Source organism: Corylus avellana, chromosome 3 (assembly GCF_965113065.1).
Source record: "Corylus avellana chromosome 3, dhCorAvel1.hap1.2, whole genome shotgun sequence".
NCBI classification, from domain to species: Eukaryota; Viridiplantae; Streptophyta; class Magnoliopsida; order Fagales; family Betulaceae; genus Corylus; species Corylus avellana.
In genome coordinates, this window is record NC_142492.1 from 4,297,307 (window position 1) to 4,311,903 (window position 14,597).

The 14,597-nt window shown below is 35.7% G+C and overlaps 2 protein-coding genes and 1 pseudogene across 3 annotated transcripts; 1 reads left to right on the forward strand and 2 right to left on the reverse strand.

Moving 5' to 3' along the window:
* Window positions 1-694: 694 nt before the first annotated feature.
* On the reverse strand, window positions 695-1,849 carry LOC132174491 (F-box/kelch-repeat protein At3g23880-like). Its single transcript, XM_059586140.2, has one exon. It carries the CDS (start codon window positions 1,847-1,849, stop codon window positions 695-697), a length of 1,155 nt encoding a protein of 384 aa, XP_059442123.2.
* A 3,260-nt stretch (window positions 1,850-5,109) lies between these two features.
* On the reverse strand, window positions 5,110-6,261 carry LOC132174490 (F-box/kelch-repeat protein At3g06240-like). Its single transcript, XM_059586139.2, has one exon. It carries the CDS (start codon window positions 6,259-6,261, stop codon window positions 5,110-5,112), a length of 1,152 nt encoding a protein of 383 aa, XP_059442122.2.
* Window positions 6,262-10,621: 4,360 nt separating this feature from the next.
* On the forward strand, window positions 10,622-14,512 carry LOC132175723 (putative disease resistance RPP13-like protein 3; annotated as a pseudogene). The gene is made up of 4 exons (XR_015911733.1): window positions 10,622-10,805; window positions 10,976-11,062; window positions 11,436-14,126; window positions 14,242-14,512. The product of XR_015911733.1 is annotated as a putative disease resistance RPP13-like protein 3 (transcript).
* Window positions 14,513-14,597: the final 85 nt, after the last annotated feature.

Consider the following 14,597-nt stretch of genomic DNA (forward strand, 5'->3'; position numbering starts at 1 on the left):
GTGATAAGTACTGTTCGAGTCATTCAAATATACTCGAACACTTATCCATGACTGAATTGGTGTTAGAGTATATTTAAATGACCCTAAAGCTAAGAATTCCATGAGGATTGTATTATCTTTGATGAAGAATAGATTAGCCTAATTTTAGGAATTTGATGATGATTTATTGAGATTGAATCACCATAATTAAGGAATTTGATTAAGATTTTATTTTATCTATAAGCTCTACAATTAAGTAAAACCTTTTGTGTTGTAAACTTATCAAACTTGTTCTTATTTTATTTATTTCGCTATTTATTTATTTATTTCAATATTAATTTCTTGAATTAGAATCACTAAGGCAATTTTCAGGACATAGCATAGAGAAGTGATAGATGGAGATACAGCGATGTTCGGTAACAGTACAAAGACAACATCTGAAAGAAACAGAGTATCGATCATAGAAGATGCTCCACTAAAACAGAACATTGAAAAACAAGTTTGAGTGGGAAATTAGAATCACAACTGCAGGCAATTTTTGGGACATATATAGTATATATAGAGAAGAGATAAGAGTAATTTTTTTCAGTACCAATATAAAGAAATTGTCTATATATGTAAAATGATACATCACCAATTGTAGCAAATAGCAAACTCGTACACATGTTTAGTCCACAAGCATTCCTATTCCTAACAAAAAATGAAGTCTGATGATCTATTCTCCTCTTATTGGTCGTTTTCTTGAAAGATTTGGTTGGTTGAGCAAAACGAGGCTCTCCACATAAGAACCAGCAAAGCAATAGTCTCCCTTAGCTGCATTCTCTGTTTCAATTTTTGTGCTCTTAGGATCATATGAAGCTAGCTTTCCACTCTCTGTCTTCCACAGTAGCTCGCCGCTCGAACTAAAACCCAAAGGTTTTGGGATATCTTCTAGTGTTGTATGAGCTAAAACTTGGGTCCATGACTCTGCTGCACCATATTCTTTCATCACCCACAAAGAAATAAACCTAGTTTTTCCAACACACAACGCAAGAGATTTTCCATATTCTGTGATAGAATAGAATATTGGGCTACGAAAACAATTGTTAAGAATAGACAGCCCTTTCGGTAGCATTATCTCACGAAATGTCTCATTACTTATATCAAACGACAAGATCGAATGTCGTTTATCATCATCGTTGCCAACAATCCTTGTTGAAGCAAGCCAATGAATAGCCCCATTGATGAAACGTTGCGGACCACAGTGACTTAAACTACACGCAGGAGGAGCGCCGACTTTACTGCTTTTCCAAGAGCCGGTAGCGAGTGAGAAAACCTGAACCTGAGAATCAATTTTCACTACTCTGCAGTCGTTTGTTCGTGAATCAAACCCAAATCCCCAGCCAACGTCGTAGTAACTCAAGTCGGTGTGGGGTTCAGAAATGGTCACAAATTTTTCAACTAATGGGTTCCACAGAATAAGAGTGTTGAAACACCTTAATAACACTAACCCATTGCAGGAACCGACAACCTCAAAAGAAAAAGGAATCGAGCTTTTGTGTAAGAAACTCAAGTCGGTGTATTCATCGAATGATTTGACGACGTTATCGAGCGTTTGTTCTGTTTCTTGTTTGGAAAGGCAAGCTGTAATGATGGTTGTGGTGTTTTTGTAGGGGTAATAAGTCTCGTCGGAAACCTTTAAAGCGAGAAGGCGCCGACTGGTGCTATTGTTTTCGGAACGGTTTGTGTGGGCGAGGTGATCGGAAGCAAAGGTAGGGCTTTTGATGATGGAGCGCCATTCTTTGTTGACGCAGTTGAATCTCGAGAGGGATTGCACGGGTAGTTTCAACAGAATTTCGCGAACGATTTCCTCTGGAAAATATTGCGCCATCGCAGAGAGAAAGAGCGTACGTATAAGGTAATAGGATTAATGAGCGATACTTATATATAGCAATAAGGCCGACACTGAAAAGCTTTTTCCAAACGGATTTGGATTAGTACTATTCCTATTTGACTTGTACGACCAAGCACAAATTTATCATTGGTCCAAGTTTTTAAATATTTAACTACATATATTTTTTAATCTTATTTCCTTTAAAGTAGAGTAAATATTTTTTTTTGGGAAAATTTATTTAACCTCCCTGAATTGTCTCTTTTACAATTACTTCTCTAATTTTAAAAATAAAAACTCTTAATTTAATATATGTACCTTTCAATTTTATTCAATTTCATCAATCCATTACAATTTTTCGTTAAATCGATCTTGTCAAAATTCTCAAAATAACCATGTATTTTTTTTTAAAATAAAAAAATTTCTAAGATTTAGGTGTGAGTATTTTTGCAAACTGTGTCAAATTCTTACCAACACCTAAGTCCTTGCAATTATTTCTTCACTTTTTTCTTGAAAAAAAGAAGAAGCTATTTTGAGAATTTTGATATCCCTCTCCATTGAATACACTAAATTGAGAGGTTTTATTTATTTTTTATTTTTTATTTTTTATGAGATAATTGGAAATATGATGGAAATTCAGGGGTTAAAGTGAAATTTCTCCTATATATATATATATATATATTATGATCTTTGAGCACAAAAATAAAAAGAAAAGTTGATAAAATCTAGTAATGTACGTAGAGTAATTCTAGAATACTTACTTGTATCCTACTAAGAATGATGTGGCTATTAAAATTACCATTGGACTTGTGATTGATTATTATTGAATTTTGATCAAATCGTGATTTTAATAACGACATCATTCTAGTAGAACACAAATAGGACACAAGTATGTCTTTTAGAATTACTCAGTAATGTGTCATATTAGCATCAATGATAGTGTGACATGTGTTGATTATTATTAAAAATAATATATATATGAAAAATGATTGCCATCTCATTTTACAAATCATTTATCTTTCTATCATCAAGCCCCTGCTTCCGCAAGACTCCAACCACCCACAAAAGACATGATCATATATATATATATATATATATATATATATATATATATATATATGTCTCCTCTATATTTGCTGCAAAGGATCCCTTAATTAATATAGCAGATCAGGATCCTTCTTCTATTTGTCACGTTGATGTTCCAGATTTGTTAATTAAGGGATGGAGTTTTTCTCAAAATTGGGCATATTCCGTCCCCAAGAGGTAATTCAATCGACTGTGAACCACGCTTCATAAAGTGGACATCACTAGGTCGAATCCTTCCTCCCCCTTTCCTTGTGTGAACATGTTAATTAAAAAAAAAAAAAAAAAGCATATTCTATAAAAATGATATGTGTCACTTTTTATGTGATAAACACATGTTTTTTAAATGAGATATACTAGAATCTAATAAAACTCTCACATTTTGCTCATCAAAATCCTAGGTGGCAAAGTGTCATTTGTCATCAACTTGGGCCATGTGCCCTTTTACTTCAACTTGGCAAATGACACTTTGCCACCTAGAATTTTGATGGGCAAAATATAAGAGTTTTATTAGATTCTAACATTTCTCTTTTGAAATAACAGGTGAGAAATCACATGCTTTTTGAATAAATTTTTTTTCCAACTTTGTCCATGTAATTAAAAAAAAAAAAAAAAAACATGTGCTTCTCACATGTTGTCATTTTTATAGAATAGGTTGGAGGAATTTCCTTCAGTCCAGTTTGGAGAAAATTTCTATCCTTTGTTATGGAGATTTCATTTTGGATTTTAGAATGGACATAAATTTTTTTTAACTGGATTGGAAGAAATGGACAAAAATACAAACTCATCTAATAAAATAATAGATGTCATATAGTTTTTAAGAAAAATGATTGATGTCAATATTTTGTTCATCTCATTTTATAAATCAATCATTAGATTTGTGGATTTATGCGGAACCCACATAAGATAATGGTAGACGACCCTACAAATTTAATAGTTGATATATTGAATTTGTAGAAGAATATAGGTAAAATATGAGCAAATTAGAGCACTACCATTTTTTGGTTATTTTGGTGAGCCAATTTGGTGAAAAATCCTAAAAACCTTCATTTTCAGCCTCACCAATTTGACCCAAAAAATAGTTAGTGAACAGTCCACACTATTAATAGTGGGTACTATTTACTCACCAAATGAATAATAATAATAAAAAAAAATGATTTCTCTTTCCCCTTTTTTCTTTTCTGTTTCTCTCACCTCCTTTAATAGTTAAAGAAATAATAACAAATATTTGAAAAATAATATTTAAATAAAATAGTAAAAGTAGATTGTTAAAATAGGAAGGCTTTTGGAGATGTTATAAAAAAGTGAATTTTTTTTTTTGTTTTCTAATCAATCAAAAAAAAAAAAAAAATTTGGTGAGGTTGCTAATATTGTATTGACACTAATCATTTCTCATAATATATATATATATATATATATATATATATATATGTGTGTGTGTGTGTGTGTGTGTGTGAGAAGCACATATTATTAAAAAAAACATGTGTTTTTAACATGTTAAGGGATGCATGTTACTTTATTAGCAAATTTTTGCAAGGAGGAAATTTCCTACCATCTAACCTAATAAAATGTCACATGTCCACTATCATACGTAAGGCACATCATTTTTTATTATGGCTTACAGAGTTACTCTTCAGTCATCTTTGGTGAGAGTTTTCATTTTAACTACTCAAAATATAACTTTTTTCATTTCATTTTAGCTATTAGTTTTTCGCTACTAGTTCTTAAGGGCCAGCCCATGTCTCATTTGCACAATGGGTTGAGGTTACAGCTTTCAGACTTCACAATAGACAAGCCGTTGTACAAATAAGTTTTAAAACAGAACATTTGAAAAACAAGTTTTAGTGAGAAATTAGAATCACAACTGTAAGGCAATTTTTGGGACATAGCATAGGGAAGTGATTGATAGATAGAGTGATTTTTTTTTTCAGTAACAATATAAAGAAAACATATGAAAGAGACAGTAAAAATATAGAAGACGCTAACTAAAACAGTCTTCAATGAAGAAATTGTACACATGCATTTCCTTTGTATATATGTAAAATGATACATCACCATTCACCATATATATATATATATGTATCACCAATTGTAGCAAGTAGCAAACTCTAACACATGTTTACCTATTAATGAAGTCTGTAACCGAGAAACTCATGGCTGATGATCAATTAACCCATCTATTCTCCTCTTCTTGGTCGTTTTCTTGAAAACTTTGGTTGGTTGAGCAAAACGAGGCTCTCCACATAAGAACCAGCAAAGCAATAGGCTCCCTTACGTGCATTCTCTGTTTTAATTTTTGTGCACTTAGGATCATATGAAGTTTTCAACAGTGCCGCGCCGCTCGAACTAAAACCCAATGGTTTTGGTAAGCCTACTAGTGTGTTATGATTTAAAACTTGGGTCCATGACTCTGCTGCACCATATTCTTTCATCACCCACAAAGAATTAAACCAAATTTCTCCAACACACAACGCAAGTGATTTTCCGTATTCTGTGATAGAACAGAATTTTGGGCTATGAATAGACAGCGTTTTCGGTAGCATTATCTCACGAAATATCTCATTACTGACATCAAACGACAAGATCGAAAGTCGTTGATACTTGATCATTTGATTAGCATCATTGCCAATCCTGATTGAAGCAAGCCAATGAATAGCCCCATTGATAAAAGGTTGCGGACCACGGTTACTTAAACTACACGCAGGAGGAGCGCCGACTCTACTGCTTTTCCAAGAGCCCGTAGCGAGTGAGAAAATCTGAACCTGAGAATCAATTTTTACTACTTTGCAGTCGTTTGTCCATGAATCAAACCCAAATCCCCAGGAAGTAGAATGCGGGTGAACATCGACGTAACCTGTCTCGTAGGCGCAGGGTTGAGGAAGGGTCACAGATTTTTCAAGCAATGGGTTCCACAGAATAAGGGTGTCGGACAAACACCTTAACAAAACCAACCCATTGCAGGAACCGACAACCTCAAAAGAAAAAGAAATCGAGCTTTTGTGTGAGAAACTCAAGTCGGTGTATTCATCGAATGATTTGACGTTATACTGGCATGCTTGTTCTGTTTCTTGTTTGGCAAGGCAGGCAGTGATGATGGTTGTGGTGTTTTTGGAAGGGCAATAAGTCTCGTCGGAAACCTTTAAAGCGAGAAGACGGCCGGTGCTGTTGTTATCGGAACGGTTTATGTGGGCGAGGTGATCGGAAGCAAAGGTAGGGTTTTCGATGATGGAGCACCATTCTTTGTTGACGCAGTTGAATCTCGAGAGGGATTTCACGGGTAGTTTCAAGAGAATTTCGCGAATGATTTCCTCTGGAAAATATTGTGCCATGGCAGAGAGAAAGAGTTGCATAAGGAATAGTAGCGATCGCATGCATATATAGCAATTTAGGCCGACACTGGAAAGCTTTTCCCAAACGGATTTGGATTGGTATTTGTATTTGACTTGTACATCCAAGCACAAATTTATTATTTGTCCAAGTTTTTAAATATCTGACTACATTTTTTTTTTAATCTTATTTCCTTTATTTTAGGAGTAAATATTTTTTTGGGAAAATTTCACTTAACCTCTCCTAATTGTCTTTAATTTTTACAATTATTCTTTAAATTTGAAAAAATCTCAATTTAATATATCATCTTTTTTGTTTTTTCAATTTCACCGTAGTATTTTTGCAGTATTTTTGCAAACTCTATTAATCCTGACCAATTAGGTCATGAGATTCAAAGCAAGCCCCTGTTTCCACAAGACTCCGGTCATCATATATATATATATATTGATGTGGCCTCTCTATTTCCTTTTTTTTTTTTTTTTTTTTCTTTTGTAAATTTAGTTGTTGTTGTTCATTTTGTTTTTGGGTTCTATTGACCAGTAAATTAAGGAATAATATGGTTCAAAATGATATTCTGAACATTTGAGTAAATTAAAAAATAAAAAATAAAAAATTGTAATTAAATTTGGTGTTTGAAGTTGTTTGCTATTCATATATATACTGTTATGATCTAAGCTTTACCCTATATAGTTTGGTGTTATCCTCATCATTTAGCCCGATATTTTAGAGATTTCTTTTTCATTTCCCTTATGTTTATCTTCTCCAATGAGTACTTATCAGGCTCGGTTTGATTATCTTCTTCTCAGAAGTCAGAACCAGTCAGAGATCAAAGACATGGCGCACCATTTTCCAGAGGAAATCATACACAAAATTCTCTTGACACTGCCCGTCAAATCCCTCGTGAGATTTACGCTTCACAGTGATCGCCTTCTCCGTAAAGAAGACCCGACGGAAACACTTCCCACATTACCACCATAATGCACCATTGTCACCCCCGCTTGCCTTGGCAAACAAGTAACAGAAGAACAAGACTAGATTAACCTCGGGATGCAGGTTGAGGTGGTTGGTTCCTTCAACGGGTTGGTATTATTAAAGCATCACATCAACATACTTATTCTATGGAACTCATAGATTAGAAAATTTGTGCGTCTTCCTAAACCCCAGAATACAGAGTGTGAAGACTATATGCTGGATTCTATTGGGTGGGGGTTGGCTTTGATTCTCGGACAAACGACTACAAAGTAGTGAAAATTTCCAGTATGAAAGTTAATCCTCACGTTCAGGTTTTCTCACTCACTGCTGGCTCTTGGAAAAGCAGCATCAGAGTTGGTGCTCCTCTGTGTCGTTTTCAACGTCGTTATGAACCGAGACCTTTCATCAATGGGGCTATCCATTGGCTTACTATAACCCAGACTGGCCCTGATGTTTTTCACAATACGGTCTTGTCGTTTGATGTAAGTAACGAGACATTTCGTGAGATAATTCTACCAAAAGAAATAGAATTTCTATTCCCATGGCCATTAGTCTTTTCTATCACAGTATATGAAAACTCTCTTGCGGTGCGTGTGGGTAGAGTTGCATCTTTTTCCTTGTGGGTGATGAAGGAATATGGTGCAGTAGAGTCATGGACCAAACCTTTAACTTAGGCACTAAATATACCAGTGCCATTTTCTGGTTTTGGTTTTACTAGAAGAGGCGAGCTAGTATGGAAAGCAGACAGTGGAGAGGTAGTTTCGTATGATCCTAAGAGCAAAAAATTTATGTCTCTTGGCGTTAAAAGTCAGGGACGCTATTGTTTTGTTGATTCCTATCATGAGGAAAGCGTCGTTTTTCTCAACCAAGCAAATATTGCAGAAAATTGAGGGAGCAAGCAAGAAGAATAGCAGAGAAAGAGTTCCAACTTCAGAAGGAGTTTGTTGCAGATCAAGAGATAGGTAGGGAATAGAGTTTCTATTGTGTTCAATATCTAATCATCGTATCCAACAACAATTGTAGCAACTGTACCCATTCATATTGTATAAATACAATGAGGGAGTTTTATTTACTTTTAAAACATTGTGGTTATACATGGTTTTATTTACAATCTTATGATTATAAGAAACACTTCAAAGGAAACCATAACCAAATCAAATTATCAAAATACTAAATCAAAATTCTTAAAAACCATGTTGATATAAGCATATTTCATTTGTAATAACATACAAAAATAACTAAGCCTTTTGATACTAATCCTTGTGTTACAAATTAATGTGTTTTACTATACCTTAGTTAAAGTGGTAGGTGAAAGTGTGTCTTTGTTGTGATTCCACGTAGACTTCTAGAAGATTGTATTGCAAAACTTGTTTTTGTTTTGTGTGGAAGTGCTGCTGGAAAATAGAATGTAAGAGAGATATATGCAGAAAAATAGAAAGAGCCGAGGGCTCATTTTGCAGAAAAAACTCCTCTCCCCTTCTTTGTGTTTCCTTTGTCTAATCAACTGCTTATTGCAAGGGCATTTGTCTGTGATAACCCGTGGGACAAAGTGTAACGGAATGTGAAGGAGGTAGTAAGTTAGTCTTTTCTTATAAGTAAGGTACCATCTATAATAAAATTTAAAACTTGAATAGAAAAAAATAAAAAATAAAATAAAAATTTTAAGTACTAAAAAATTAAGTTTAAAAAGGTCTTCTGATCATAAGCCTTTAGTTGTTTCTTTTTATGAAAGAGAGGAGGAACGATCTTGTTTTAAGAAGGGCTTCAAGTTTGAGGCAAGCTGGTTGCTTGATGAGGAATATGGTACTGTCCTTAAAGAAGCTTGGAATGAAGGGATTGCTAGAAATCATGATGCTCACCATAATCTGCTACACTGCCAGTCTGTTTTCTCATGGTGGAGTCTTAACAAATTAGGGAATACCATAAGGGAGAAATCAAGGAGGTTAGAAGACTTGCAATGTAATGAAGGTCAAAATAACAGGGAGGAGATCAAATGTCTACAATCTGAAATTGATCTTATTTTGGAACAAGATGATCTAAAATGGAAGCAAAGATCTAAACAGAATTGGTATCTACATGGGGATCGTAATACCCCTTTCTACCATTCTTGGGCTACTCATAGGCGCAAGAAAAATCATATTAGAAGAGTCATGGATGATTCAGGGAGAGTTTGATCACAATCCAGAGATATTGGTCATGCTTTTGTCCAACTTTATCAAAAACTTTTCACGTCAGAATCTGTGACTCATCTGGAGGAATGTTTATTTGGTGTGGAGAAAAGGGTAACAGAGGAAATGAATATTCAGCTTATTAAGGACTGCACTATAACTGAAATTGAAGAAGCTTTGTCTGAGATGCATCCTTTGAAATCTCCTGGACCTAATGGGTATGCAGCTTGTTTTTATCAACAATCTTGTGAGATGCATCCTTTGAAATCTCCTGGACCTGATGGGTATGCAGCTTGTTTTTATCAACAATCTTGGGAGACTGTAAAGAGTGAGATATGCAAAGTAGTGCTCAATTTCTTAAATTTGGGAACTTTTGATTACGTTATAAATTCAACTTTTATTACTCTTGTAACAGAGAATCGCTCTATAAGCCTATGTAATGTTCTTTACAAGCTTATTGCAAAAGTCTTAGCCAATAAGCTGAAGAAGGTTCTGTCTTTCATTATTTCTCAAAGCCAAAGTGCATTTGTTCCAGGGAGGCTTATCACTGACAATATTCTTGTAGCTTTTGAAGCTCTTCATTCTATGGAAGGAAGGATGAGAGGTGCTAATGGTTTCATGGCTCTTAAACTCTAAGGCTTATGATAGGAATTGAGTGGGATTATTTAGAGGCAATCATGAGAAAGCTGGGATTTGCACAACTTTGGACTTCATGGGCTATGTTTTGTGTTTTGGGATGCTGCCATTGGTACAAGAGAACAAAAGATGGGGATGGGATTTATTGCTCGTGATCATTCTGGATGTGTAGTGGCAGCTCATTGGGCTACTAAACAATATATTTCTGATCCAGAGGCAGCAGAGGCATTAGCTGCTTGAAAGATGATTGAATTTCTTCCAAGCTTCTACTGAATTTCTTCCAATCCTGGATTGTATGTCATGTTAAATTGTTTGGCAAAATTTGCTTTATCTTGAAGTTTGGATCAGCTTTGGTTAGATTGTCCACGCTGTGTTCAAGAGATTGTACTGGCAGAACAGCATTTTGCTTGATTTATGTTATGATGGATGTTTTCTCAAAAAAAAAAAAGAAAAAGAAAAGATACAACCATTTTTACTTTCCCACTACTTTTTGACTCGCCGAAAGCGAAGAAAAATTATCCATGTGCAATGAGTGGTGCAGCTTATTCAAAGCGCTGACATTTTCAAAGGTACTTTCATTCAAAGATGCTTTTAAGAGCATTTTCGTGGAAGTAGATCCCCAAGCTCTTTACCAAATTAAAAGCACCAACCTCTACGACCTTCTGTTACCGAAAGTTTACCCAAAATCTCCTCCATACATCAGATTGCAGCTCCCTGCCTCCGCATGGCCATTCTCACCACCACCACCACTATCGGGCTTCTCACCAAAGGTATGTATGGATCACAATTTTTTGGGGTTTTCTTTTATTTTCTAGTCCATTGCAAATTTGGTGCTTTTGGCCGATTTGTATATATCTGATAGAGTAATAATAGGTATTTGAGATTGTTTTGTTAATGATTCTATTTTGATAAAGTTCTTTTGTTTTTTTGCCTAGTCTAGGGTGAATGATCTAATAAGGCCTTCTCGATACATTTGGACTTGCCGCTCACTTTGAAAATCGGGAAGAAGTTATTTTATTGAATTGAGGTATTTTTAGAACTTGACATGCATCCTTCTTATTTAGTGTAAGCAACGTGGAAATACTAAATAGCACCACTGTTATTTATCTTCCTTACAGTTTAAGGTTTGTTTCGATTTGTGATTTTATAAAGTGTGATTTAAAAAATGCGATTTGAGAACGTGCAATTTGAAAATGTGATTTTTTAAAACAAGATTAAGCATTTTGTAAAATTATAGTTTAACTTTTAAAATTGTGTGTATTTTTTTATAAAAACAATCTCCTTTTTACCTATTGAAAACACAATCCCGAACAATTATTTTTTATGATTTAATTTAAAAGTGCATTTTTTTAGTAAGGTTTTGAAAATTGCTTTCCCCATTCTCCCTCTCTCTGTCTCAGGTTCTCAGTAGCTGCTCTCCACGTTCGAAATGTGAAGCGATGTTTTTCAATTTTGAACCTGTGGGTATCTTTTCCTAACCAGTACAACCCCTATAAAGAGAAAAGCTTAAAAGCAAAAGACGCAGAAAATATAAATTGGAGGGAAGACCAGCAACAATGGCCGACGTTGTCGTTAATGTTCTCTTACAGCAATTACCGCTACTAATAGAAGGAGCAACTTTCCCATCTGGAGTGGAAAATGAAGTCAAGTCATTTCAAAGGGAGCTCGAGAGGATAAAGATCTTCCTCGAGAACTCCAAAGGGAAAGGCAACGAGCATGAAAATGTTAAGGCATTAATTAGGCATATCACGGAAGTTGCGTACGAGGCTGAGGATGTTATCGACACATTCATCCTCAAAGTCGAAGAACGAAGGAAGAGGAATTTCGCGGGAAAGATAATCAATAGCATTGCGCACGCAATAATGCTTCACAATGTTGCAAAGAAGATAGAATGCCTCAACAAAGAGATCAACAAAATCTACGATGATATAGAAAAGTACGGCATTGAAAGAACTGAAGCAAGGGTAGACGCAGAAGCGGAGAAGGCACTGCACAAACGTAGGACATGCGTCGAGGAAGATGACGTGGTTGGCTTTGTTCATGGCTCTGATACATTGGTGAATCAGCTTACTTATGGAACCCAGAATTCAAAGCTTGATGTCATTTCAATCATTGGCATGGGTGGGTTGGGAAAAACTACTCTTGCCAAAAAAATCTACAATAATGATCGCGTTATTGATTGAAATTTTAAAATCTCAGATGCCAATATCAGATGAGTTGACATCAAAACTCAAAGGGACGAGTGACGAAGAGGCAAAAGAGTTCCTAATAGAACAGTTGCTCAAATGCTTGCAAGGGAAGAGGTACCTAGTAGTCATGGACGACATCTGGAAACCCCAAGTCTGGAATGAGGTAAAAGATGCTTTTCCTGATAACTCCAATGGAAGCCGAATATTAATCACCAGCCGCATAACAGAAGTGGCCTTACATGCAAGTCTTACTCCTCCTTACTTTCTCCAATTTCTTAACAAAGATGAAAGCTGGGAACTCTTTTGTAAAAAAGTATTTCGAGGAGGAGAATGTCCTCCTGAGCTAGAAGCTCTAGGGAATCAAATTGCAGAAGGTTGCCGTGGGTTGCCACTTTCAATTGTGGTACTGGGGGGTCTTTTAGCAAACAAAGAGAAGACACATCGAACATGGTCGAAAGTGATTGCCGATGTAAATTGGTATCTTACTGAATGCAGAGACATTCTGGCCTTAAGTTACACCTACCTACCACGGCGCTTGAAACCATGTTTCTTGTATATTGGTGCATTCCCAGAAGATTTTGAGATTCCTGTAAAGGAATTGATCAAACTATGGATAGCTGAGGGATTCATACAGCACACTGGCAGACGAAACGTTGAAGATGTTGCTGATGACTACGTAGAGGAGCTTATTGATCGAAATTTGATCCAAGTGGCTACTAGGAGGTCAGATGAAGGAGCGAAGACATGTCGTATTCATGATCTTCTGCGAGATCTATGCATAACCAAGAGCGCGGAAGAAAAACTTCTTTATGTACATAGAGATGATAACTCATCCTGGAACACCTCTCGCAGACATTCCATCCAAAGTAGAATTCTTCATCAATTCATTTCTTCAAACAATTCTAGCACTTCATATGCTCGTTCTTTTTTGTCCTTTGGAAGTGACTTTAGGTTGAAGTTTGAGGAAATCCACTGGAAGTGGGTCCACAACAACTTGAAAATGCTTCGTGTACTTCATTTGGAGCTAGTTACCATTTTTGTTCCAGAAGAGATTGGAACATTGATCCATTTGAGGTACTTGAAGATATTTTGTATATCTATTCCAGATTCTATTGGCAACCTGAAGAATCTAGAAACACTTGCCATAAACACACAAGGTGGAGCGGCTAGTGTATTTTTGCCGCACTCGATAATAAGGCTGACGCGTTTAAGGAACTTGCAGGGGCATGTGGGTTTACCTGATAATTTCCCCTTGGTCACAGCTTGGTCGAGCCTCCAAGTCCTTTCCAATATTACAATGAACTCACAAATTGTGCATTTCATTGTCGAGGGCAAGCTTCCTAATTTAAGGAAATTAGGGCTATATAATTCGGGAGCCTGGTGCTTAGATAGAATTGATTTTAAAGCTACTTTCCCAAGCGTCCACCACTTAAGTCATCTCCAAACATTGAACATTTCAAGTTTTGTAACGGGGGTGGTTAAGCTTCCTGATTCAATTCCAGAGACAATCACCAAGATAAGCTTAAAGCGGGTGGACTTACATAACAGTAGCATGGAAGTGTTGGGAAAATTTCCTAAACTTTTAATACTAAAACTATATTGTTGCTGTCTTCCTAGAGATCTTCACTTCCATGCACGTTCGTTTCCTCAACTCCAATCCCTAAAATTGGAGGAAGAGGACTTTGGAAACTGGATACAGGATGAAGGTGCAATGGCAAACCTAAGGCATTTGGTTATCAAGAGCTGCCCTCAATTTACCATCCACTCTTCTGACTTACGGAAATCAACTGCCTTGCGAGAGGTGGAGGTCTTACATTGCAGCTCTTCTATGACAAATATGTTTAAGAGATTGCAGATGGAGATTGGTTTTAAGCTACATACTGAGCGTGCCTTGGTTTTTAGGTATTTATAATTTGTCTTTTCTTTCTATTCTATCCGAATACATCCCCTTATATATATATATATATAGTCAAAGTTCTCATGATAAACTTACCAATTGTTAATTATGTGTTGACAGGGAATTTTGATTGACACAAAAATTGTGTTAATTATGAGATTCAGGCATGGAGTAGCTAGCTACACACAATTTCGAGGGGGTGGATGGTCATTGTCCCCTTGTCAGTTGGTGTTGCGTTTTGTTATCTTGGATGAAATGATTTGTATTCATCCAAAATAAACTACTTTTGCTTTTAGACTAACATTTTGTAGTAATTTGTACATGTAATTCGACGTTTGCTCCCAAGGAGATTTCTCTTTCTTTTTTTGGATTAAAATTAGCTTCTCTAATAGTTGTAAGCATCTTGATTTTTAATTGGAATGTACATAGGGTAAAGCCTTTACCTTAAATAAGGACTTAATGATTTATATCCCTTA